A 24,264-nucleotide genomic window follows, 5' to 3' on the forward strand; every position below is an offset into this window, starting at 1 on the left:
ACGCCGCCAGCCAAGGCGTATACATGCGACTTGGTGGGATATCCGTTGGGCTGCTTTAGCTGGCCTTACTCGAACCCCAAACTTTGTGTATGTGTGTGTGTGTGTGTGTGCGTGTGCGAGAGGGAACGTCACTTTATTTCTTCTTTCTCGACTCCTTCAGTTGGACTGAAATCTAGGCGGCCTGTTACTGAGGGTGGTCATCTTATTTGTTGCTCGTTTATTACACACTAATTCCCTGACCCCCGGGTCTGGATTGGGACTTGTTGGTGTATCGGATCGCACCCATTGCGTTGTCCGCCTGATTTGTTGTTAATTCGGCCTCCTCCCTCCCTCTTCTCACTCGATCGTTTGCAACAATCGTCCTGCATCTGTCCTCCTTTCTTTCCGGTTCCCTGGCTATTCCTCTCTCTGCGCATCTCTTCCCCTCATCTCACCAATCACCTGCGCATCGGCCCAGCGTCGGGGGCTCAGCATAAGACAAATTTGCATGAGTCGTCAGCAATAGCGGCAGCTTTGCGCATCGCCTTACCGCACTTTCACGCCAATTGTAGGCGAGGGTCTCAAGACATCGACAGCGAGGGATCCGACACAAAGCCAAACAGGCCGATAGCAAAGCCGAGCCGAAGCAAGGGAAGAGCAGCCACGGCGTCAGCGAGGCCATGTTCCAGCCTCAACCAACGCCTTTTGCGTTTCATGCATCCCCTCAACCGTACACCCATCTCAACCCTCGGTCTTACAGCCAGTCCCACGAGCCACGGTCTCAAGATCAATCCTGTTCCAGTCATGGAGGAGGATACGATATTATTACCATGGAAGGTGGGGAGCGGCTTGGAGGGATGATGATGGTAAGCGACGGCGGAGTTGGCGTTGGCGACTACAGCTTCTCGCCGACGCCGCTGGTCGCAGCGGCAGCAGGAGCTATGGCGAATCAGAGCCAAGCTGGGTCCGGAGCTGGAGCTGGTGTGGGTTCATCGACGAGCACGGGAATGGACATCAGACAAGCAACTGGGCAAGGGCACAGCATGGGTGGCCCTGCGGTGATGGGCGGCGGTGGTGGCAATGATGGCTTGCGACTGGGGCTGGGCGTCGTCGACATGGACCTGGGGTTGGGTCTGGACCACCTGAGTTCCAGCGCACTGCAGTCGCCGTTGCAGTTACAATCACAGTCGCAATCGCCATCTTTGGGCGGCGAAGCTGCAGGCCCCAGCAGGTCAATGTCGCTAGTAGCCCAGGCACAGGTACAGGCACATGAACAGGGACGGCTCCAGCAGCGACGACAGCAGCGGCAGCGGCAGCAACATGGACATGCCCAACAGCAGGCGCCCCCAACAGCAACGACGGCGGTTGCGGGAGCGGCTACTAAAACACCAACACCACCAGGTCAAGGTCATCATGGACCTGTGTCTGTATTTGGGTCTGGACGGGCTTATTCTCCCTCGGGTCCCGGTTCTACTCGTGCATCTCACGCAGCAACTTTCGGAGAGCGAGTCGGCGGTGTTTTTCAACTTGCTGGTGGTGCTGCTACCGGAAACGGCCTCTATTCCTCTTCCTCGTCTTCTTCTTCTTCTTCTTCCCTTCCTGCCCCTTCGTCTTCTTCCTCCACGTCGTCCGTTGTTGCCGTTTCCACTGCAGCCTCCGGCCCTCCCGCTCCCGCTGTCGCAGCCCACTTCCATCATAACCATAATCATAGTCACCAAAACCCAAACCCAAACCATAACCGCAGCAGCCCCGGCGCATCCTCTCCCACCGCATCCTCCTCCCGCTGCTCCCTCTCCAATTCCAACTCGTCCTACTCCCACTCCTTCTCCAACCACCACCAGCACGCGTACCCCGGAGCTGCATCTGCTATATCTGCCTCTCCTGCCTTTTACAACTCCAACCCCAACACCACCACCACCACCAACCCCAACAACAACGACGACGACGATAACAACAACAACGCCTGCATCGCCCTCGCTGCTCCAAGCATTGCCCACTCTGCGAGCACTCGTCTGTCCACCATGGAGCCCGGCGATCCCTCCGATCTCGCCGCCCAGGAAGCTGCGGCGAGGGACTATCAACCGCAACTGGAGGTGAGTTTTGCCCGTCGCCCCGACCCCCCGCCTGTGAGCCTAAGCTCCATGCGGACCGAAGCGCCCCGCGCTTTCTCATTCAGCTTCAACCTTCTCAGCCCTTCAGCTTCGCGCAACCTCTCAAGCACCCTCCCCACTCATCGTCCGCCGTTCTTGTGTCCAAGAGCTGTAGCAAAATGCAATACTCCTTTGCGACGTACACTGACATGCTTTGCGCCACCTTTGTAGGGTCCATTAGTGGGCGACAAGACCACGAGCGACGCCATCACCGACGAATACGCCAAGGCCGACGACATTTATGTCGCGAAGACAATTGTGAGTCCTCACCGCCCATTTCTTCACTCCAATTTCCTCCCCATCTCAACGTTGACTAATCCGTCCCCTCGTCGTTTCCCGACAGAGCCTCCCGCAGACCTACTCGCACTACCGGCCCATCCAAGGGGATGGCAATTGCGGCTGGCGAGGTGAGTTCAACTGTTCGAGATCCCACTGTTTAGTGCACTACATCCATCATCGCCGCCGCCCACTACCCCCCGTGTTCCCACCCTCCAAGGATGGCATGGTATGGCTTCGGAGCTGTTAGCATACCACGTTCGGTGGAATTGTGGCACCCCTCACTCCATAGCCAAGCCAGCCTTGGACCGCGGCAAAGCCTGGTAGCTGAGGTACATGTATCATTGGCTAATGTTTGCCTCTAGCAATTGGCTTTTCTTACTTTGAGCACCTCGTGAATAATGGCGATCAGCACGAGATACTTGGCGAGGCCGCCCGCATCCAGAGCCTTGATCAGTACCTCCTTCGCGTAGGCGGTTACGACAAGATGCTATTCGAAGACATGGTGGAAGAGACGATCGCTCTCCTGAAAGAGCTAGCTCAGAACGTCACCAATCCTCAATTGGCCATGCACATCTTGGTCCAGCGCTTCAACGACCAGGACGTCTCCAATGCCATCATATATCACCTTCGGCTATTGGCGAGCTCATGGCTGAAGGGAAACCCCGAGTCATACGAGCCCTTCATCCCCGCCGAAACGGGTATTGCCGGCTACTGCGCCGAGCTCGAGCGTCCCAACAGGGAGATTGAGCATCTCGGCATCACGCTTCTTGCACAGGTGCTGCTAAAGCCCGTCAACTTCGTGCTAGAAATAGCATATCTCGATCGGAGCCCAGGCAGCCAAGTCAACATTTACCGCTTCCCCGACGAGGCCAACGGCCAGGATCCCGCCAACCTAGGCTCCATCATTTACCTGCTTTACCGACCTGACCACTACGACATCCTTTACAAGTCGCCCCCGAACCCTGCGCCTCTGAGCCTGCAGGTCAACCGCGCCACTTCATTTTCTCACCGGCACGACATTGGGAGCGTGGCGACGTCGCTCCATAGCTATGCCAATATTAATTATGGTCCACTGGCCATGCTGCCTGGCTTTGGCGGCCCGGCTTCCGGTTTGTCCTCGGGCTTGTCCTCATGTTTGTCCTCACTAGGTTCTCCCACCTCAACCTCACCTTTGCCGGATGCCTTCGATCCGCCGTCGCAATCTCCTTGGCTCGCGGCGCCGTATTCCGAGCACATGCAGCAGCAACAGCAGCAACCTGTGTCAGCTCCCCGCCCTCGGCCTCAGACAGCATCTCAGCCCCAGCCACCAGTCCCTGCCCCCGTGAAGCCTACACAGCCTGTCGACTATCAACTAAGGTTTAGTCACCAGTGCTGGCATCTTAACAACGCCAGCTCTACGCAACCTTCGATTCGCTCGGCCCCGTCCGGTTTCCAGGAACCTAGCTTTACGACGGCCATGTTTAAGAATAGCCATTTCAACAAGGCGCATTACAACAACCCTCATTTCCACCCCGAAGAATGGACACCAGACGATGACGGGCATCATGAGAGGGTTCCGAACGCCAAAAAGAAGAGCAAAGTCAGGTCGGACCATTAGAAAATGATGGCCATGGGATAACGGCGCCATTGGACAGTGTCGTGACAGTGATCCGGTGATGAAACGCACATATTGCCACGGGCACTCTTGACGGGAAGCCTGCTGCAAATGATGGATTGAGTCGCGTGGCAGTGTCAAAGTCTGAGAAACAACGGTTGGTATTCCATGGGAGTTCGTCACCTTTATCTTTCAGGAGATGCTTGCGGCAATGGGGCTGGTTTGGTGGGTTTGCATCATTAAGGGAAGGCAACCAAAACTGATCTGATTTGGCTTGTGGTTATCTACCCAACGTTATATCTTTTGCGCAGAGGGAAGGGAATCATCACCATGACTTACGATGGAGAGGGGTTTGTCTTTTACGGCTTTCTTGGCGGGAGCGCCTGTCCCTTGGGGATGTCACTCAACATAGCATCGGCGTTTTAACCCTGTTTGTACCAGTCATACATTGCTTATGATGCCTCTGTTAGGGTTTCCCCTCCCGACTCACACCACACTCATACTGGCGCTTGGACGAGAGGGCACGCCAGCGGTGCTTATTCATCTCCATGAACTTGGGGCCTCAGTCATTTTGCCGATTTCCATGTGCACGTGCCTTGATCAGATCATGTTGTGGCATGATGTGGTGGTGATCCTATCCTTTCGTGGGATGGGATTGGGGGCAGATCCGAGGGAGAAATATCGCCAGAACAATGGCGTGCCCCGCCTCGGTGGGTTGTAACCAGAAGTCCCGTCTCTGTCGCCGATCAAGAGCCCGCTCCTACATACACTATATACATTCTTCCGTGTCTTGGAATCAGAGAGGGCCTCGGCGCACTTGACAAAATAGTGGGGGTATCTTTATGCGTGCGATATATTTACAGTAGCCCGGTCACTCACAACGGGTGGGCGAGTGTCACACTGCCTTGCTTACCCCGGGAATAACGGCCAAACGTGCAAAGAAAGGATGGAGGACAGTGCAGGATTCTTGCAATCCGCAGATCAGTAGCCCAAAGATCAATCCGACAGAAATTTGTCCAATGCCCATGGTGGGAAACGGGGTAACCGGAGGGGATCCGGAGACACACGCAGCGCAGCGTATTTTGTCATGCTTGTCGGACATCGATGGCTGTAAGGCTCGCATCACTCAGGCGACGGGCCGTACCGCATGGATAGTCAGCGTGTACCCGGGTTCGGCGCCCCTTGACTGGCAGATCACCCAAGCCAGTGGTGCACTGTGACCGGTGCAATGCCGACGCCCAGCCGACGCGCGAGTTCATCGGCCCACCTCCGCGCGTACCAGCTCCTCCTCGCCCTTCCGTCGCCAGCGACCCCCCATTGCCTCCAGGTCTCTTCGCCGACCTCGGCCCTGACGCTGGTCGCCGTCTTACCCTCGAGTCCGCATGGCACAAACCTCGCCCAGGGGTTTGACGCCTCGTCGCCGTCGACGACAACGTCCACGTTGAGCGCCGTACCCAGTCCCGAGATGTGGCGGCGAAGGTGGACGCCCATCGCGGCGATCTTGCGCTCTTGACCTCCTGGTCGGTGTCTCGCGGATTCCGCCCATACGCCAGGATCTTCTTCCGAGAGATACGTCTGGATGGACGGGCCCTCGGCGAGGATGGTTTGCGTCGTCTCCTCGAGGAGTCTGGCATATGAACGGACAGTCAGGTGAGGGTAGTATATGCTGTGCAGGTCCAGTACGGGCCATACAACAACCTGACCCGGTCCGTGGTACGTCATCAACCCGCCACGGTCCGTCTCGATGACTTCGGGGGTGAACTGCTGCACTCCCAAACCGGTGTCCCCCACAGCGACCTTGCCATGATTAGTTGGGCCTTTGTTGATTTCCACGTTCAAGGGATGCCGGAGTCGGCCGAGCTGATCCGGCGTCAAAGACTTCTGCCGCCGGCCGAGAGTGTAGGTCGGCGTCGGTGTGAACGAGATGAGGAGTGGGGACGGGGCGCGGGTGGTGGGAGCGGATTTCCAGTCAAGGAAGGCCTGGCGGAGAGAGGCCTGGAAGTCGGCTGCTGAGGTATACGGCAGAAACGTACCCAAAGAGGCATGGAGGTGAATGTGTCGTAATGCACTCGGATCAGCGCCGTCATCTTTGGGAAAGACGAACTTGGACACAGGCTGCGAAGAGCTCCATCGCGCTTGCTGTTGGGCGTGTCCCGATGGTCGACTCCTTCGACAAACGAGGCCTCGAATGGAATACGTGCAGGCGCGGTGAAGCGGTCGAGGGGGTCCCATTGGCTATCAGGTACCGACGGGGGCGCGAGTCTGGATGGAAATCTTGCTACGTCTGCGGCAATGATGCGTAGGCGCGGATAGTGAGTGAGCGACCATGGAGCTTGAACAGAGTCTGGCGGAACGAACCGTCCACGGTCTGCGGATCCTTCATGTCGGCACCTTATCGATAAGTAATGTTTGCCCGCTGACAGCGCACGAGCCACGGGGTGCAAATACATAGTATGTGGTCGTCGCATCACTAGGTATTGAAACTTCTCCGCATCAACAACTCCTATCTCTCTGTTGATGGACTCGAAATCCTGCTCCTAATCCAGCCTCCGCCCATCTCCATAATTGATGGGTAAGAAAGGGCCGGTATGTTGTGCAAACAACTCGAGACTGGCATCAGTCACTCCAGAGAGGCCTTTGGGTTACACCGATGCTTTGGGAGAAGGACTCGTTTTCTCTACCACCAGTCTGACGTTGTGTGTTTAGGGTGAGCAGCCTGACGGCCCACAAGCGCTAGCCATCTGTTCAGAGACACTATGTCGTGCTTTTCGAGGAGTGGTGAGACATTGGTGTTTGCATTCCTGACTCGGCTGTGATATCACCTTGCCTCACGGTGATTACGCAGAAGCTCCTGGCAGATAGCTCGGTGTGTCGTGAACTGCTGACTACGAAACGAGCTGTTTATCGTGATGACATCGGTACAGCTCGACACACTGTTTAGGCATGTGTCATTCAAGGCTCCTAGCGCGTTGAGCCGACACCGGCGCACCACCAAGTGGCTAAAGCCGGTTGTGCCGTGTAGATCTGGCGCCGATGCGCAATCGACGTCGAGACCATTGAAACCACGCAGTGTCTTATTTGTCAGTCGCATTGTAGAGCGAACAAAGTCTGGTTCGCTGTCAAAGCCTGGTCGTGGAGGGCAGCTGAAGTTGAGGCCGCGAGCGCCTGTCAAACTGCAAGGGAGAAGTCATAGTATCCGTTACATCCGAGAGGTGACGCAGTCGCACGGGCTAAGCCTCTGTGTGCGAACTGATGGGCATTGGGATTGGATTGCATGGGCAGAGGAAGGGGGAGGGGGGGTTCACTCACTGCACTGCATCTGAGCCGTCTACGGTAGGTAGTACACATCAATTTTGTCCATAGGCCGCGTGGCGGAGAAGGAGAAGGAGAAGGAAGGGACTGTCTCCAAGACACGATACGGGTTTGTCCCCAATGAGGGCGAGGGGCTCCGTGCTGAGCATGCAGATCGTGCGGTGGGACAGGCAAATGCCCTGCGTCGGTACAGAGAACAAGGAACAAGACTCGATATAGGGGACCTCCAGCCTGTTCCCACCATATAGAGGTTAAGCAGTCCTCGGTTCCAGCCGTCCACTCTGGCCACATCGGGCGGATGCAAACTATCGGACGGGGATGATGGGTAGTTTGGCAAACATTGGGCCGAAGCAGTAGAACAGACGACGGGAGGCGCATTACGGACTGCGAGGAACCTTGTCATCTAGGACGGAGCCGAGGACGGCCCTATTTGGATTAACCTATCGAGCGGAAGATGGCCAACCTTGTCGCAACCACCCCAGGAGGGGTTTAGTGCCGTGATAGTTGAGAGCGAGACCAGTCGAAAGCGGTCAACGGGCTTGCTGAGTCTGAGTCGTGTGAAGCGGTGCTAGACTGGTGGTTGGCCTAGTTTATGTGGAGAGGGGAAGAGCGGGTTCCGGATGACGTCGTGGCAGGGTAGAGGGCCGGGTGGAGGAAGGTCCCTGCGCTGGCAGTCAATCAGTCAAGGGAAAGAGGGTCCGGTCTGTTGTTGCCCAGCCCACTGCAAGGACGTCTCGGTGCTTGTTGTGTACTGTGTGCGACTGGTATCAGACTGTGTAGCCGTCCTTTTGTATGGTGCCGAACACAGTGTTTCTTCAACGTACAGGACGGAAAGAGAGAAAACAAAAGAAAAACACTGCTGTGTGGAGTCCGGCAGTGGCTCGGTTGTGTGTCGTCATGGCTTTCCCACGATGCGCTGTCGAAGCAGGCGGGAAACGACCAACACTCCTCCGGCGGCGGCGGATAGGTATTCTCAGCTCTTGGACGCCGGTCTAAGACTCGGCGAGTTGGAGCTATCCTCAGTCAGGCCTCACTCAGTCCAGCCGACGCGGGGGCTTTCTTTCTCCCTGCTAGTTTGGTCTCGCACCCTAGCACACGTAAACCTATCTGGTTTGCATCATCTGATTGCTCGTTCGTCATCTACTTCTTTCTTCTCTTCTCGTTCATCCTCACCAACCTCGGTACATCTTCGAGCATCGTCTGCTGGAAGAACCAGTCAGTCGGTCTGACGTATCACATAATACCGAGAACAAGGACATAGCAAGGCCCCGCGTTCTTCACTAGCAATAGCTCCTACACTTATCCATCCGCTCCCTCCATTGCACCCTGTACCCATATTACTGCGCAGCTATTGCTCGGCCGGGAAACAAGGGTTAGGACCAAACAGAAACAAACAATATCGGAAACATAAACCAGAGACATCCCGCACTACCCTGGCCTGTTACCTATAGCTTCTTCGTCTGACTGAAACACATCTACGATTTCTGGTGAGTCTACCCGCTGATTGTCACCGCTGCCTCGCATACCTCTTCCTCCTTCACAGTACCTTTTGCCCACTGGTGACGAGAATGCATTACTCGTGTCCACCTCCCATATCCTTCACCTCATCGTTCCTCAGTCCAACCCCAATTTCCCGCATTCCTGCGCATCACAACCTCGCCCAATCTTGCCTGTGATGGAAACAATTCGTCGCTGAGTACAAACCCACAGGTTTTCCATCCCACAAAAGGTCCCACCCAGCCACCCCAAGGAATCGCAAACTCACCTTTCGCGAAGCCGGACATCGGTACCCCACAAACAACAAGTCGCAATGGTTAAACGTGAGTTGTCTATCTTTGACGTTTTCTTCTTCCGCCAGCGAAACATAACCCTGCTCTCTGGACTAACAGCGACATTCCAGACGCCCCCCTGGGTTTCGCTGCCATCGTCTTCCTCTCGGGCTCCATCGTCCTCCTCCTGTTCGTCATCCTCTCCGCCGTCCGAGACTCCTCGCCTTTGAACCAAACCTATTTCCTTGAGGCCGATACTTCGGGTATTACCGGCGCCCGTGAGGGCCTCACGCGATGGACCTACTTTTACTACTGCAATGACCAGAACACTGAGTGCTGGGGCGCATGGCCTGCCCCGGCTTTCGGTTGGGCCTGGGGCCGCGACGCCGCCAACGTCCCGTCCGGCCTCGTCGGCAGCCACGGCGGCGGCACCACCAGCACTCAGTTCTTCTACCTGTGGCGCTTCGGCTGGGTCACGTACCTGATCGCCCTCTTCTTCATGGCCATGGCGTGGTTCGCCAGCTTCCTCGCCTGCTGCGGTCGTCTCGGCGCCGCCGTCGCCGGCCTGGTCGCCGCCTCGGCTCTCTTCTTCCTGACCATCGCCGCCTCGCTGATGACGTATGTTGCAAACTCCCCAACCCACCACCCCGTCCCGTAACCAGACTTGTCCCTGACTAACAAGGGCGAAAACCGTAGCGCTACCTTTGTCAAGGCCCGCAACGCGTTCCTGTCTGCCGGCCGCGAGGCCCACATCGGCACATACGCCTTCGGCTTTACCTGGGGCGCCTGGGCCGCTCTTCTCATTGCGACGGTCCTCTTCTGCATTGGTATCCGCGGCGACAAGGGCTACAGCGGTGGCAGCCGCTTCAAGCGCAGCCGTAGCGTTCACAGCCGCAGGTCCCTCGACGTCAACGCCGGCCGCCGCGTCAAGGAGGATTATGCATAAACGACTCATGATGACGCACCGGCATGAATCTTTCTTGGAAAAGGAATATCCTCGTTTTGTCTTTATTTTGCAAAGGGGAAACACTGTTTTCTCGTGATTTGAGCGGTGCATGATGTAATTACTCCTGCTATTCTGTCTTCTTTTCTGCATTTCTGCCGGCGTTTCTCCTATGTGGAGAGGGGAGGGGGCAGGAACCATTTCCATAAGTCTGGAGTTCCGCGTATTTTACCTCGGATTCGACACATGCCGTTCGTTTAAAGAATCTATCCATCACACTAATTTCAATAATCAATCAGTACACACTCTTCTCAGTGAATCCATGATGATGCAAGCCCCGTAAGCCGGTTATCACACAGCGGTCCAGCAAGCCATATTGGTGTGATAATAGTTCGTTGTCAACCCATCTTGACTCCTAACTGTTGTCACCCCGGGCCATTGTCGGTTTACATTCATACGGCCCGAATCCGACATATCTCGCAAGAGTCCGAGGGAGGCGGAAAACACCATTCTCTTCGTTTCCCTTCATTATTCACAGTTGCCCACATAAACAACTCAGAGGCCGAAGCATGTTTTGCCAAGCTCAATTAGCGGAGTTTCTTTCTTTGTGATATAAGTTGCTCTGGAGTAATCTTTATTTCTTCCTTTTCTTTCCGTCTCCTCGTATCAATCCTGACCATGCTGGTTTGTCGTCGTGTATGCTACCATTCCTCATAAAACTCCCATCCTACTCAATACTCCTTTCCATCATGTTACCCCGTCGATCGAAATTCAAGGAAACCTGGATCACGGAGGACTGTTTATCCAGCCATTTAGGGGTCGTCATTGCTGACGTGTACTTAGACGGCCCCTGACGGTCATAGGTGTGCCACACGAATGAAACGAAATGAAGAAACAACCAGAAGAACCCCGCTGTAAAGAACACCCCCTTGCCAACCCAGGATGTATGCTGGCGATGCAACGTAGAAATACTTGACTGGGGATATATAACAAATAAGAAGAGAGAGAGAAAAAAGCGGACAGGGCCGAAAGATAGACTAACTGAGGCCAGCTCGGTCAGCATGGCTATTTTATGTCGAATGTCATGAGCCACCCCACCAACCGCAAGGCTTTTGGCCTTTTGGCCGGCAGCTTACTGCAACTGGCCACCCGACCCAGCTAGGGGGCTCGGTGAGGGGCTGACACTGTCCAGTGGTACGGCATGGAGTGCTGGCCGTGCTGCCGGAGCGACGAGACCAGAGCGCTTACGCTCTAACACGGACTTGACCCACTCTGCTACTTCTTCATCTTCGGTCCCGGACGACAGGGAGAGTTTGCCAACAGTCTCGGCCACGGCTTCGGCCTCATCTCCCTCCTCGGCCTCCTCGGCGATCGTTTCGATCTTGGAGAAAGGCGCCATCCAGGGGTGTTGTAGCAGTGCTGCGTATGTCGGGCGGTCCTTGGGAATCTTGTTGAGACATTTGCGGACGAAGTCATGCGCCGTACTAGAGTATCCCTCCTCGGGCAGACCGGGAGGTTCGCCTTCGACAATGGCCTGTGATTCCGAGTCAGTATAGGTTGCTGCAAGTGGGTTGATAGACTCACACTCAGCTGGCTGAAAATCGTCGACGATACCTCAGGTGGGTATGGGTACCGTCCTAATGCACACTCGATAACTGTCAAGCCCAAACTCCAAATATCGCTCTGCACGCTATAGGTGCCATCGGCGCCAGCAGCCATTCCACCTCCTGATATTCTTTCGGGTGCCATGTAGCTCTGGCAGCCAATGTTGGTCTTGGCAATACTTGCAACGAGGTTCCCGCTAACGCCGAAATCGCAGATCTTGACTTGGCCCCTGGTATTGGCCAGGATGTTCGTTGGCTTCACGTCTCGGTGAATGATGTTATGCTCGTCCTTCAACGACTTGAGGCCCATTACCGTTGAGTAGGTGATCTTTTGTAGTACGCCTTCCGGGATACCGCCTTCGTACAACTTGTCAATAGATCCGCCGTCCATGTACTCAATGCACATGTATACCGCGCCCTCTTGAAAGAAGGCCCCGTAGAAATCGATGATGTAAGGTGATATGCACTCGTGCAAGATGACGAGCTCCTTCAAAATCGTTGTGAACTTGGCCTCCTCCAGTTCCAAGCGGATCTCCTTCATGGCCATTACTCTCCCTGACGTGGCTTCTGGTGCCGCAGACACTGGTGATGAATCCGGGGGTCCGTCGGGTCTCCTAATGGGCGAGGGATCCGAGTGCGCAGTGCCTAAGCTTCCAGGCTTGAAGCCACCCAGACCAGTTCCGAACCGAGGTACCCTTGGTTTTGTGTGCTTGACTTTATAAACAGTGCCGTAATTTCCCTTCCCCAGTTCGTCCATGACCTCGACTTCGTCCAAAGAGATTGTGAAGGCGGTGCCGTTGGCGAAATTCACTCCAGTTTTGGTGATGGTCGCAGCGCCATCAAAAGTGATCCAGCCCTTCTCAGAGTCGATGTACTTTTTGAAATCGTCCATCTTGGACCCTGTCGTTCCATTCGGCGCGCCTCCGTTGTTATGGGAACCATGTATATCGGAGAGCTTGGGTGTCGAAGACGCCGTAGGCGTGGAACCACTCATGTCAGACAACCTCATCATGGGCCGCCTCTTGGAGAGCGGGGGTTGCTTCGTCGGAATGACAGGAGCGGATCGAGGCATGTGGCCAGGGGGCGGCCTAGCCATACCATCCGGCAGCTTAAGGTTGCCCGGGAGCCCTCCAGTCATGCCACCTGGCATGCGCTGAGCGTGGAGCGCTCGCGCTCTTGCCATGACTTCGTTCATCGGCCCGCTGCCCATGCTCATCATGGAGGCGGTAGCAGGTGGCCGTGCGGGGGCAGGTGGTCCACGAGCGTTGTTCAACATGCCAAGGGGCGTCGAAGAAGGCGTCATGTTTTGCGGATCGGAGACTGTTCGCAATGAGGGTACACGCTTGGGAAAGTCTGAGAGGTTCTCAGAAGGGCCTTCGAGTGGGGTGCTAGCCTCGGAAGAATCGGCGGAACCGGGCGACGTGGGGCTGCTGAGACCATCTCTGTCGACCAAGCCATCAGGCGTGGCAGGGAATGAGTCGGGGGTATTGAGGTCCGTCATTGCGGAAAGCGGCCTGTCCTCGCAGCGTTGATGCAGTTGTCGATGGAGGGGGAGGATGGGGGAAGGAGTCGGGTGTGGTGAAGATTGTCTTGAATGACCCTATAGCGTGGGCGGCATGTGGTGGTTCCGAGGCAATAGTTGGTCAGTGGGCGAAAGTGCGGTACTCGATAGATATCGAACTCTTTTGGGAAACCGGTTGCGCGGAATCGAGGATGGGAGTAGCAACGGTCGATCGCTCAGTGGTAAGCGTTGACAAGAGGATCGAAGACTCGGGTTTGTAGCGAGGAGCTTGCCGCGGGGCTAGACACGCCGGTCGTTTTGGTAGTGTGGCCTAACACTAAGCAGTCGGGTCGGGGTTGCGACCGGGGCAGTGGCAAGGGCAAACTCTAAGTCGGGGCGAAAATGGAACTGCGCGCGGGCAAGACCGGCCAGACCGAGATTTTGTTGGGATTGTTATTTTTGTTTTATCTTTTTGCCGTTTCTGGCCCCTCTCTTTCGATCGCCTGAGGGGTGTTTTGTGAGCTTTGAGGATCGTGCGAGAAGACGGAGAAGAGTGAGAGTGGGGAGAGAAAAAAGAGGAAGATAAAGAAAGCTCGGAGAGCAAGAGAGATGAGATGTGTGGGAGAGGGTATAGGCGTGTCAAAGGAAGGAGAGGTGAGGGCGAGATGAGGTGGAGGAAGAGGATGATTCGATGTGAGGTAATAAGGTACCTGGGCAAGGTAGGGATGCAAGGTAGGTAAGTACCTAGGTGGAGAGGTATGTCCTCATGCTAGGCTCTATAACCAGTACCCATCAAGCTCCTTTCTACTTAAAAAAAAAAAAAGGTATGGCGGTGGCAGAATCCAACGAACAAGGGGAGATAAGATGGATTGGAAATGCCAGCGCAATTTGTGCTAACGTCACAAAACGCAGTCAAGGGTTGAAAAAAAAAAAGGTACCTTGACCATGTTTGGCCCCCATCTAGGTACGTAAACCGCGGCATCATCAGGGAAAATGAGGTACCTGGGAGCAGAGACGACTTGGGGAAAAGTGGGTAATCTCTTCCCTATTGGTCCACTCTGCCAACCAGGCTTCACAGACGAGCCGGACCACACACCCGGATATGTATCTCGTTGTACCTGGCTTGAGAATTGGAAACTGGTAGGCGACGGGGCGAAAACCAAGGTACGAGTTTTCCTACACTTCCAATCGTATCTTCCCCTTCCAGCGGGGAGCCTTGGTGTGGCTACTCTGCCATTTTGATAGGTGGTGCACTTGCATTTGGCTGAGGAAGGAAAGTTTGATGACTGCGTTCAATTCTTGCCGCTGCCTTGATGGCAGACAGGGAAAGGGACTTGGACATGAGAGTTTAGGAACGAAGGAAGACAGGATGCGGACGAATAGGGTAAAGCCCACAGAAGAGCAACAGAGTAGAAGCCGGTATATGGGGATGACCAAGGTAAAGATGCGACTCACCTACTGCGTTGTCGGCTTCTATGCGCACAGAGGCGAGGCAGCAAAGAGTGTGTTTGTGGTGTGTGTATGTGTGTTGAAACACTTCCGATGGGACGGGGGATGGAGGGGCAGCGAGCTAGCAGGGCATATATATCGAATCAATTTTAGCAAGTCCCCTAAGGAGGTCACCGGAAATCAGAGTTGTGCTTTGCAGAAAGGGTCGCAATGACCGTAAGATGCGGGACGTGGATGTATGGTTAATTGGAAGAAAAGACACTCGAGCATCACCAGTGTTTGTTCTAGGCCGAGATTATTTGGGAAAGTCCAGGGGAAGATCAAGGTCGTGATGTACATCCATCCATACATCCATACGTAGCTGGGCAGGGTACGTACGCAGTTGTGATCATTTAATGACAACAGCGATTTTTTACACGAGAGTACTTCATCGACTCGCAGTGGGCTACTCCCTCCTGCCCTTGATGTCGAGAACCATTCTACCTATGTCATGCTATTTCTGTGGAGCCTAACCGGCCCTGGTTAAGACTACCCCAGTTGGGCCTGGTCAACTACGTGTATGAGGTCAGCCCTGGTCTCGCCCCAGATCCTGCTTCGAGGTCTCAGGCATAAAGGTAAGGGTTTATCGGTGAGCTTGGGCTGATGTACGGATGCCGCAGAAGGAAAAGAGAAAAAAAAAATTGAGTCATTTTTAGAGAAGGAAAAAAAAAGGAAAAAGGAGTATATCGGGCCTGGTATCATAACAAGGGCCTGTGAGTGTGTGTGTGTGTGTGTCCAGTATGCCCAACCCCCGTGGCGGTTGCACCGCCACTTGCATCACCGCCCAGTTTTGCCCAAGTCTCAACTTCAATGTCCAAGCTCATCCGGCGAACAGGGGGTTTTCGTCTGTCAGATATCAACATTCCGACAACTCGACAACCAAACAGCGGCAAGCTTCATAACCTCGCTTCCCACCCTTAGCCTTTCCGTCTTTCCTGCACCTGTCACTGTCCAGCAGCAGACGGGAGCAGGAGTTGCTGGGCTGTCGTCTTAAGGTCATGCATCAGGCACAACGGACCCCAAAAAGCAGGCTTCTTCAGTGATCACTGATCACTGACCAGAGATCATAGCAGGGTAGGGCATGGGAGGGGGCTCATCAGCAAGATTTTCCGCATGTTGCATCTCGACGCGCATGCGCATGCTCCAGAATGCTGGTTTTTCTTTCCCATGTAGGAAGTGAGCCGCGCCGGGCTACCCTCCATGCCTCTCAAAATAGCAGACGAACTGGCTGTACGCGGTTTCCTTACCCAAGGTGATGTGGTGTCTTCGGCAATGTCACGGATGGAACAGGGCACACCTCAACGGACACTGCATGCATATCCAAAGCCCCTGTCTCCTCTCCACAGTCTAGCTATCTGACGCGATGTACATACATAGTATGGCGCCGGAGGATGCTTACCTCTTGGAGGCAAGGCAAGAAGATTGAAAGAGATGGCCTACCACGCAACCAAACTACAGATACACTAGTGTACCTATCGTGCCGAAGTATCCAGTTGCGCATGTCGCCTTCATCATTGTACGTCGGAGCAACGTCAGCCAGTAATCGGGCACTCTAGACATTGAGACGGGCGCCACTAAGCTCCGTCAAGGCAAGCTCTGATGGAGAAAGCCAGGAAGGCCTCGGGACGCTGGCTCCCCTCCTTCTCCAAGACGAACGACCCTGTCGCAGTCTCCGGTCGTCTCGCTTGGATGAGTACTGGGCGAGCTAGGGTGTCGTGTAAGGAAGGCATGATGACGTTGTCTCGTAGCATAGGTAGCGAGTTCAAGGGCGGGGCCAAAGAGAGGGAGATATAGCGTGGAAGAGGGGGGGGAAAAAGGGAGAGAAAAAGTGAAACCTAGCTTGTGTCTTGACGGAACGAGAGACGCTAATTCTTGTGCGTGGAACCTCCCACGACCGCGCTACAGACGCTAAATGTGAACCCCACTGACGTTGTTCATTTAGGTACATCCATCGGTGTGAAAGTGTGACTCTTTGCCTGCCGGCCTTGGGGGAGCATGCCACCGACTTTTGCACGCATCAGACGACATTCAAGAAGAGGCACACTTATACCGGCTTTGCATCATCGCTTATGCGCCAGAGATTTGAGGGGGGGGGGAAAGCCGGCGCCGGTGAAGAAGCACGACGGTCAGTTGATTGCTGCTGCTTGACGCGTGTGTCCATATTCCGTCATAGCTCTTATCTTATCGGCGTGCATATCACCCCCTCGACGTTCACTTTCGTCTGACATCATGCCCCATGGGATGGCCTCTTGGTCAAATCCAATCACAGATCTAACGGCAGACATCTTTAGAGCCGTCACCGCATTGTTGCGCTTCATTCTCTCCTGTGGTCAGTCGTGCAGTTGCACTATTCTCGTTGTCGCGGGGTCTTTAGACCATCACCATACTCCGATAGGACGAGGGCGAATCGAAAAACTGTCGCAATCGACATTTTGCGGGTTTGTCATCATCAACGCGACAATCCCATTCCTGATCTGCCTAGGCACCTACGTAGTTTAGTTTCGTATTCGCCCGGCTTCCCTACCCGCGATCCCTCGCTTCACGACCCCATGATATGCGCTATCCATATGCAAACAGAAAGTCAGACAGGCCCAAAAAATAAGGGTCCTCTACCTAATTATCTAGGTACCTATCAACACGTGTACTGTGTGCTGTCAGCACACTGCAACACTCCAGTACGGATACTGCTACATGAAATACTGTGCTGCTAGCGGAGAATCTTGTTCCTGTGTAAAAGTCAATGGAAGCCATGCTAATTTACTCAGACCCCTTGTCGCACAATACATCTGTCTTTTCCCTTTTCCTTCCTGATTTCCTCCAGGCGTGTTGTCAAAAGATGGGTTTCGTGGACTACGTAACATCTCGATAGCTCGGCCTCTGGCGTCATCAGCCACAGAATTGCATGCACTCCTTAACCTGCCGTGCCACAGACCGTCACAGACCCACTGATTTGCGTCTCCCTCCATTCCCCACATATGTCATCGAGTCCAGTGAACCCCCCTAAAAAATTGCATGTTTCGAGCGCATGATGGATGTGGGTTGATATCATTGATCAAGGAGCCCGCGTTTGGCTCATGTTCCTATGCGTCAGTCATCCAAGGCTAAGGAGATACGCCACGACCAGAGGTGATGGGCCGATTGGGCGTATGCAACCACGGTTTTCTTGTGATGGATTTTCTGTCGTTATTACGTCGACTTCATGTGCAAGCACGTGATGCTAAGTTCGTGAAGCTAGATGACTATGTTTCTCAAACGAGCCATGAGGTCTACGGGACAACACACGATAGTATGCGTTGGCGATAGAGACGGCTTGCTCCGCCCTCGTAGATACTGCTCTTTCATTCAGTTATGGACGATGGTGTTTGGATCAACGAACGCGACCCGGGGTTTCTCAGTAGTTTCCTCTCCCGTTAGGCCGTACTTTACTCAATATGTCTTAGATTAGCAGCGAACAAAACGGCTGGCTATCAGTATCTCACTTCATCAGGGACGCACCAGCAAGGGCCAGATCACACGTTATCGAATATCGTGTATCTCTCTCTTTTGACTAGGTATCTTGAACCTCTCGGGGTGTTCCGCATTCGGGGTATAGGGGAGCGCTGTTCGGGGCATAGGGGAGCGCAGTTCGGGGGTTCTCGATTCTCGGTATTTCCAATGCCTCCTTGTTTGTTCATCAGTCTGCCCATCTATAAGGCCCGGGGAATCTCACAAATTGGCGAGACATTTCAGGCTCGAAGCTCGGTTCGGTCCGTCTGGTCGCCGTCAACCGTTTGTAATGTTTCAATAGAGCCATCTGGCTCCGATCCCGCTTCTCATGCCGCCGTCAGTATCAAGCAACTTAACGAGCCGAGGCCGGTTTCTTGACACTGACCCAGTCGTCATCGACAAGCCTGTCAGTGGGTTGCGGGTCTTCGTAAGCTGGAAGCCAGCAATCATCATAGTCGTCGTCGTCGACTGTATCGAGGGGAGTCGCATGCTGGGGACGGGGACGAATGACGCGGCGCGGCTTCTTGTGCTGCGCGATGGCGGCCGCCGCGCTCTTACCGGTGCTAAAGGACTCGCCAGTCGTTGCAGTCTGGTTGGTATTATTCTGGATGGCGGCCTTGGCGGAGTCGGTGTTCTCTACCTTCTTCGCGAGGGGATTCTTCTGCTCCAGACTAAGCTTCATCTTGGATACCAGTGAAGCTGGTGATGAGTTTGCATAGCAGTTGCTGGTTAAGCAGGGTATGGCAAGGCAGTTTCGTTTATCGTGGGTTGTTTGTTTCTCAGAGCTCGCCTTCTCCAAGTTGAGAAGGAAGGCTTGAATTTGTGACGAGAAAGACTAGTTCATCATTGTGATCCTCATATCCACGCTCCCGCATCCATGCTCTTTTGATGCCATGAATGGCATTGTGGCGGTGACTGACGAGGCGGGTACAGAGACCGGCTGACCCAGAGGACAATAGCAGCTGCTCATCCAACAGTGAAGTTATCACAACTTGCGGAGAACCGCCGTGGGCCGATAAAGACAATGCTCACTGGCCAATTCATCATAAATGAACAACAAGCGCACTTTGCATTCAAGGTGTCCCTCTGAGCTCGCCGGCAAAAGAATAGCAATATGATACAGGACATCCGCCAAAGACAAGGGAGATGGACAATTCCATGCCCCTGAACAAACAAATACTGATTTGTCACCTTGAGCGATTGAGCGAACTGATAAGGCGGAAACCCCCGGCTTTCTCAAATAAACAATTTGGCAACAATAAACGGCTAGGCATGGTGATCTACTCTGATGCCAATAGCATGTGTTCGTGACAGCGTGGGAAACGTGAAAGCATCGCCAAGAAAAGGAAGAGGTGGAGAACATCTTCTCCGAAACGACGATGCGCTCAAAGGCGTGGAGAAAGCTGCAATGGGGCATGAACTGGCCAATAGGCCAACCCTGGGACCCATGGAAGAGAAGAAAGGTGCCTCTTGGAGATCTGATAACGAGTCATCGGAAGCGAAGCGGCCAAGCCTCCTCCGCATAGTCTCGCGTAATGCTGCTCGTGTTGGGATTAGACTTGGCGCGATGGAAGACCAAGCTTCCGGCACGAAATGGCAATCTCGTCCTGCATCTGATACGGTTCTGGGATGGACAGCGACCTGTGGTCGAGATGAGGGCAGCTGCAGCCGAAGGGCAGAAGGCATCATATACCTTGACGGGATGCCTGTGTGGACGAAGAAGCTCAAGCCAAGCTACCAGCAAGACCCCTGTATCCCGGAAGCAGAACTGAAGGGGTAGGTGGCGCTGCCGGAGCTTATTCAAGAAGACGCACAATGCCACGATCAGAACTTGGGAAGAACAACTGCACGTGGGAGGCTGTTGAGCGGCAGCAGGGAAGGAAGGTATCTATCTAGATAAGCTTTCGTCATGATGGCTGGTCAACAAGTGTGTCTGATTTCTGGATTGGACAGTGTATATGGAGATGAACAAGCAGGACGGGCGTAGGTTGAAACCAAGAACTGGGTTCCGACGGACGGTGGTTGGTCGGCTTTACTACGCAGTAGGTATGCTACCTACCTACCTGTAGGCTGTACATGCAATATGGATGGGATGTTTGTGCCCGAGATGCTGCGGCCCGATCAACTGACGTACGGCGACGCGTGGATGGGGGTGGGTAAGGTACCTACCGGTGTGCGCATTTGCCCCTCGGAGAAGGTACGGCATTCAATATAGCGTTTGCACCATAGTTCCACGTCTGATACTAGACTAAGTCGTATCGGACCATCAATGTTATTGCGATATTGCGATGGTTATTGGCCGTGTGCACGGTGTGCGTGGCAGCGATATCAGACAACGGATGAAACAAGAAAGATGGACGCAGCGGCGGAAACCCGGGGGACGATGGGAAGCTGAGGAAGGTTGCGGGCAGGTTGCAGGCAGAAAGGTTAAGCGGGCGGGAAATGGTGGAAAGGACAAGGGTGGGCCGGCGAGTTAAGCTTGTTGAGCTGGGGACAGGCAGGCAGGCTGAGGCCGTTCGTTCCGTCATGGGCGTCGACGTCAGAGTAATTTCATGAGGGTTTTTTCCTTCCGTCTCACTCTTTCTTTCTGTTCAATATCGGGTGGTTGCCAAGGCTATTGCCACATACTCACTGGCTGCGCCGGTGTTGCCAAGAGTCAGTCATTCGGCCAGCGTTGCGCCTGCTCCATCAGTAGCGCATTTGTTGGGCAGTCAGGATGGCGGTGCAGCCAGCGATGGCATGGTTTCCTAAGAAAAAAAATGTTTGGTTAGTTCTGATGCAGTCAAGAAACAAACATCTTACTGTGCGGAAAGTCAAGTTACATTGTCGATTGGGGAATGGCAGTTAGAGCCCAAGTAGAAAGTTGAAAATAGAATAGGAGGAAACTTTGAGGCCTGGAACCGGTTCAGGGTCTCAAAGGGGGGGGGGGGGAGGGGGGGGGGGGAATAGAAAGGAAAGAAAACGGTGATCAAGGTGATTCACGTACATACACATACGGAGTAGCAGCGAGAGCGGAAACGGAGCAAGAACAGCCGGGTGTGCCTTGCATGCAGAGTTTTTGCTGGTTGGAGGGGATGGAGAACCCCCATCGGGGCCTCTCGGTATCAGTTGCTAAGACGAATGGCTCGGCGTCATCGTGCGCCGGTGCGTGTCTCTGATTGGACACTACCATGTGGATTCCCGACGGCATGTATCCGTCGGGCTGGCAAAGCCACTGAGTGAGCCAGGGATTCAACCAGACGGAGGTGTCAAGACGCTGAAGCGGTTAGGGTGGCGGGCTGCTTCGCTGCTGATACGGTTTCCTTCGCTGGGCTGGCCCAGTCTCGTCTCGAAACCGACACTGGAAACGGGAGCCAAGCTCCCCTGATGCTCCCCACTGGCTCCAGGTGAGGTGAGGCAAGACAAGACGGCGGTGGAACCGCTGCTATATCCGTCCATGTACGGAGTATCCGTACTTGACCTGATCTCATTCTGGATACGTACCCTTGTGGACTGTGCTACCTACCCACTTGGGTAGGTGAGTGCCGGTAGGTAGGTGCCTTATGTAGGTACCTAGGTACCGATGATGGAACCCCCCTCCCCCCCAGCCTTCGTGAGCTGTCGCCGAACTGGCACACTGTGAACCACCGTCATCCCTGGAGCGTTAGCCCAGTACGCTCCATGGCCATTTCGCGCCATGATTGCCTTTTTTACCCTTTTAAACTCTGGGTACTCGGCATTTTTCTTGCCTCGCGCTTTATCAATCAACCCTCTTCGCATTGTCGCGCCTTCCGTGGCTGGCCTACTTTCTACTCAGTCTCTTTGCTGTCGTATTTAGTCTACTTTACCCCTTCTCTCTCCCCCCCATCTTTCTCCGTCTGTATCAGTCCATCTGTAGTCTTCCCAACACCTCGCCCGAACAGCATCGAATACTCCCCCGCCCCTCCCATATGTTTCTCTCTGCCAGATAATGAGAACTTTGTCGCACACTTCTGGAAAAGGTCGAACTTTACTCTGGAGGCCCTGTTCATATCACCGATAAAAATCCCAACATCACCGCGTCCTTAAGGCCACAACAGAAACAACATATGCCAACATTGCCAAAATATTCTCGCAATCGTCCTATCACGAGTCTTCCGAAACCACAAACCTGCATCTTCTTGCCTCCTTGGGCTTCCCTTGGTGTCAACGCACTGCGCCAAGCCCTTCCCGAGAACCTTCCGTCTGCTTGGGCCGCCTTGGACCTCCGTCCTTAGCCCCAACTACATCTATTACTGTTATTCGCCCAGCCTTCGCTCAACGTCCTCCCCTCGTTGCGCAACCACTTGAACTACGCTCAGAAGAGGAGTTGCCTTCCACACAATGGACCAGCAGTACCTGACACCTCCGACGTCCTATCGTCTGGCCGACATGGCTCAAGGCGCCTATGATATGCCGCTTATGGATATCCAACAGCAGCCGCACGAATCCCACCCGTCCATGGGCAACCTCGTCCTCCTCGTCTTCGAGGCTGTCCTTGAGGTCGTTTGTGTCAGCTTGCCCGGCTACATTGTTGCCCGCATGGGCCATTTCGACGCCGACAAACAGAAGTTCTTGGCCAATCTGAATGTCATGCTCTTTACGCCATGCCTTAGTACGTGCCTATTAGCTCCTGCAGGCAAGAACTTGCTAACGAATTCTCCCCTTAGTCTTCACCAAGCTAGCTTCCCAGCTCAACGCCGATAAGCTCCTCGACCTCGCCGTCATCCCCGTCATCTTCATCATCCAGACCTTCGTTTCATGGCTCGTATCCGTTGGCGTCTCGCGTCTATTTGGCTTCAACCGCCGCGCCTCCAACTTTGTCACGGCTATGGGAGTCTTTGGCAACTCGAACTCGTTACCCATCTCTTTGATCCTTTCCCTCTCACAGACCATCAAGGGTCTGCACTGGGACAAGATCCCCGGGGACAACGATGACGAAGTTGGTGCTCGTGGTATCCTTTATCTCCTCATCTTCCAGCAGCTCGGCCAGTTGGTGCGCTGGAGTTGGGGCTATCACGTGCTGCTCGCTCCCAAGGACAAGTACCCTGAGTACCAAGATGAGCGCGTCGAAGAGGGACATTACTACGTTGGAGACCGGGAGTCGGCACCACTCTTGCATGAGTACGATGACGGCAACGTTGCCTCTAGCAGGTCATCCAGTGATGACCTGTCGGACTACGAGCCGGCCGGCCGGACTCCTGTTGCTAGTAGATCCAGGGCTTCGCCCGCCGATACCGAAGACGAAGACGACGACTATCCCAAGAAGACGAAGGCCAACGGACTCGCCCCCCTCAACGGCAATCATCCCGTTTTCGATGGAAGTGGCGATGAGATATCGTCTTTCCCCCGCATTCGTAACACGGATGAGCCTGAGGCCGCCGAGGGTGTCCAGGGCTATCCTGCTCGCATCAACAACGCCGTCGCGAATTCCAAGCGCTCCGCCTCCAACTTTTTCAAGAGGCAGTACGGACGCCTCCCGCCTGCTGCCAAGGCTGTTCTCTCAGCACTGGGCCGCTTCGCTGACAAGTTTTACAAGTTCCTCTGGGAATTCATGAACCCTCCCCTGTGGGCTATGCTTATCGCCGTGGTTGTTGCTTCCGTTCCGTCTCTGCAGAAGATCTTCTTCGAGGAGGATTCCTTCGTCAAGAACAGTTTCACCGATGCTGTCCAATCTAGCGCTGGAGTTGCAGTGCCCCTGATTCTGGTGGTCCTCGGTGCCAACCTCGCCCGCAACACCCAGAAGAGTGAGAAGCAGCGCGACCCCGAGGAAGACCAAATCGGAACAAGGCTCCTCGTGGCCTCGCTCGTGTGCCGTATGCTTCTCCCGACTCTCATCATGACTCCCGTGCTGGCCATCTTTGCCAAGTATGTGCCAGTCAGCATCTTGGACGACCCTATTTTCGTCATTGTCTGCTTCTTGTTGACCGGCGCCCCGAGCGCCCTTCAACTGGCACAAATTTGCCAGATCAACGAGGTCTACGAGGGCGTCATGTCGAGGATTCTGTTCCAGAGCTACGTCATCTGGTCAGTGGTCCATTTTTACATTCGTTTCTTGTCAATTTCTCTAACGTGCCTGTTGCTTTAGGATCCTTCCATCAACACTGATTCTTGTCATGTGTGCTTTGGAAGTAGTTGAGTGGTCCGCTTGAGCGGCCAAAC

General features: G+C 54.4%; 6 protein-coding genes across 6 annotated transcripts; 3 read left to right on the top strand and 3 right to left on the bottom strand.

The window, feature by feature from the left end:
* Positions 1-1,248: 1,248 nt before the first annotated feature.
* GLRG_07562 (peptidase C65 Otubain) lies at positions 1,249-4,005 on the top strand (the record flags this gene model as incomplete). The annotated part of the gene is made up of 5 exons (XM_008098377.1): positions 1,249-1,406; positions 1,727-2,072; positions 2,301-2,387; positions 2,485-2,536; positions 2,771-4,005. The coding sequence occupies 5 exons, from the start codon at positions 1,249-1,251 to the stop codon at positions 4,003-4,005; spliced, it is 1,878 nt and encodes a 625-aa protein (XP_008096568.1).
* Positions 4,006-5,196: 1,191 nt separating this feature from the next.
* GLRG_07563 (uncharacterized protein) lies at positions 5,197-6,089 on the bottom strand (the record flags this gene model as incomplete). The annotated part of the gene is made up of 2 exons (XM_008098378.1): positions 5,197-5,997; positions 6,036-6,089. The coding sequence occupies 2 exons, from the start codon at positions 6,087-6,089 to the stop codon at positions 5,197-5,199; spliced, it is 855 nt and encodes a 284-aa protein (XP_008096569.1).
* Positions 6,090-9,124: 3,035 nt separating this feature from the next.
* Positions 9,125-10,029, top strand: GLRG_07564 (SUR7 protein; the record flags this gene model as incomplete). Its single annotated transcript, XM_008098379.1, has 3 exons — positions 9,125-9,134; positions 9,215-9,701; positions 9,780-10,029. The coding sequence occupies 3 exons, from the start codon at positions 9,125-9,127 to the stop codon at positions 10,027-10,029; spliced, it is 747 nt and encodes a 248-aa protein (XP_008096570.1).
* A 1,129-nt stretch (positions 10,030-11,158) lies between these two features.
* On the bottom strand, positions 11,159-13,131 carry GLRG_07565 (uncharacterized protein; the record flags this gene model as incomplete). The annotated part of the gene is made up of 2 exons (XM_008098380.1): positions 11,159-11,560; positions 11,611-13,131. The coding sequence occupies 2 exons, from the start codon at positions 13,129-13,131 to the stop codon at positions 11,159-11,161; spliced, it is 1,923 nt and encodes a 640-aa protein (XP_008096571.1).
* Positions 13,132-18,457: 5,326 nt separating this feature from the next.
* Positions 18,458-18,787, bottom strand: GLRG_07566 (uncharacterized protein; the record flags this gene model as incomplete). Its single annotated transcript, XM_008098381.1, has 1 exon — positions 18,458-18,787. One exon carries the CDS (start codon positions 18,785-18,787, stop codon positions 18,458-18,460), a length of 330 nt encoding a protein of 109 aa, XP_008096572.1.
* A 3,659-nt stretch (positions 18,788-22,446) lies between these two features.
* GLRG_07567 (membrane transporter) lies at positions 22,447-24,254 on the top strand (the record flags this gene model as incomplete). Its single annotated transcript, XM_008098382.1, has 3 exons — positions 22,447-22,717; positions 22,773-24,129; positions 24,191-24,254. 3 exons carry the CDS (start codon positions 22,447-22,449, stop codon positions 24,252-24,254), a joined length of 1,692 nt encoding a protein of 563 aa, XP_008096573.1.
* Between the last annotated feature and the right edge of the window lie 10 nt (positions 24,255-24,264).

This window comes from Colletotrichum graminicola, assembly GCF_000149035.1.
Source record: "Colletotrichum graminicola M1.001 genomic scaffold supercont1.33, whole genome shotgun sequence".
Classification (NCBI taxonomy): Eukaryota; Fungi; Ascomycota; class Sordariomycetes; order Glomerellales; family Glomerellaceae; genus Colletotrichum; species Colletotrichum graminicola.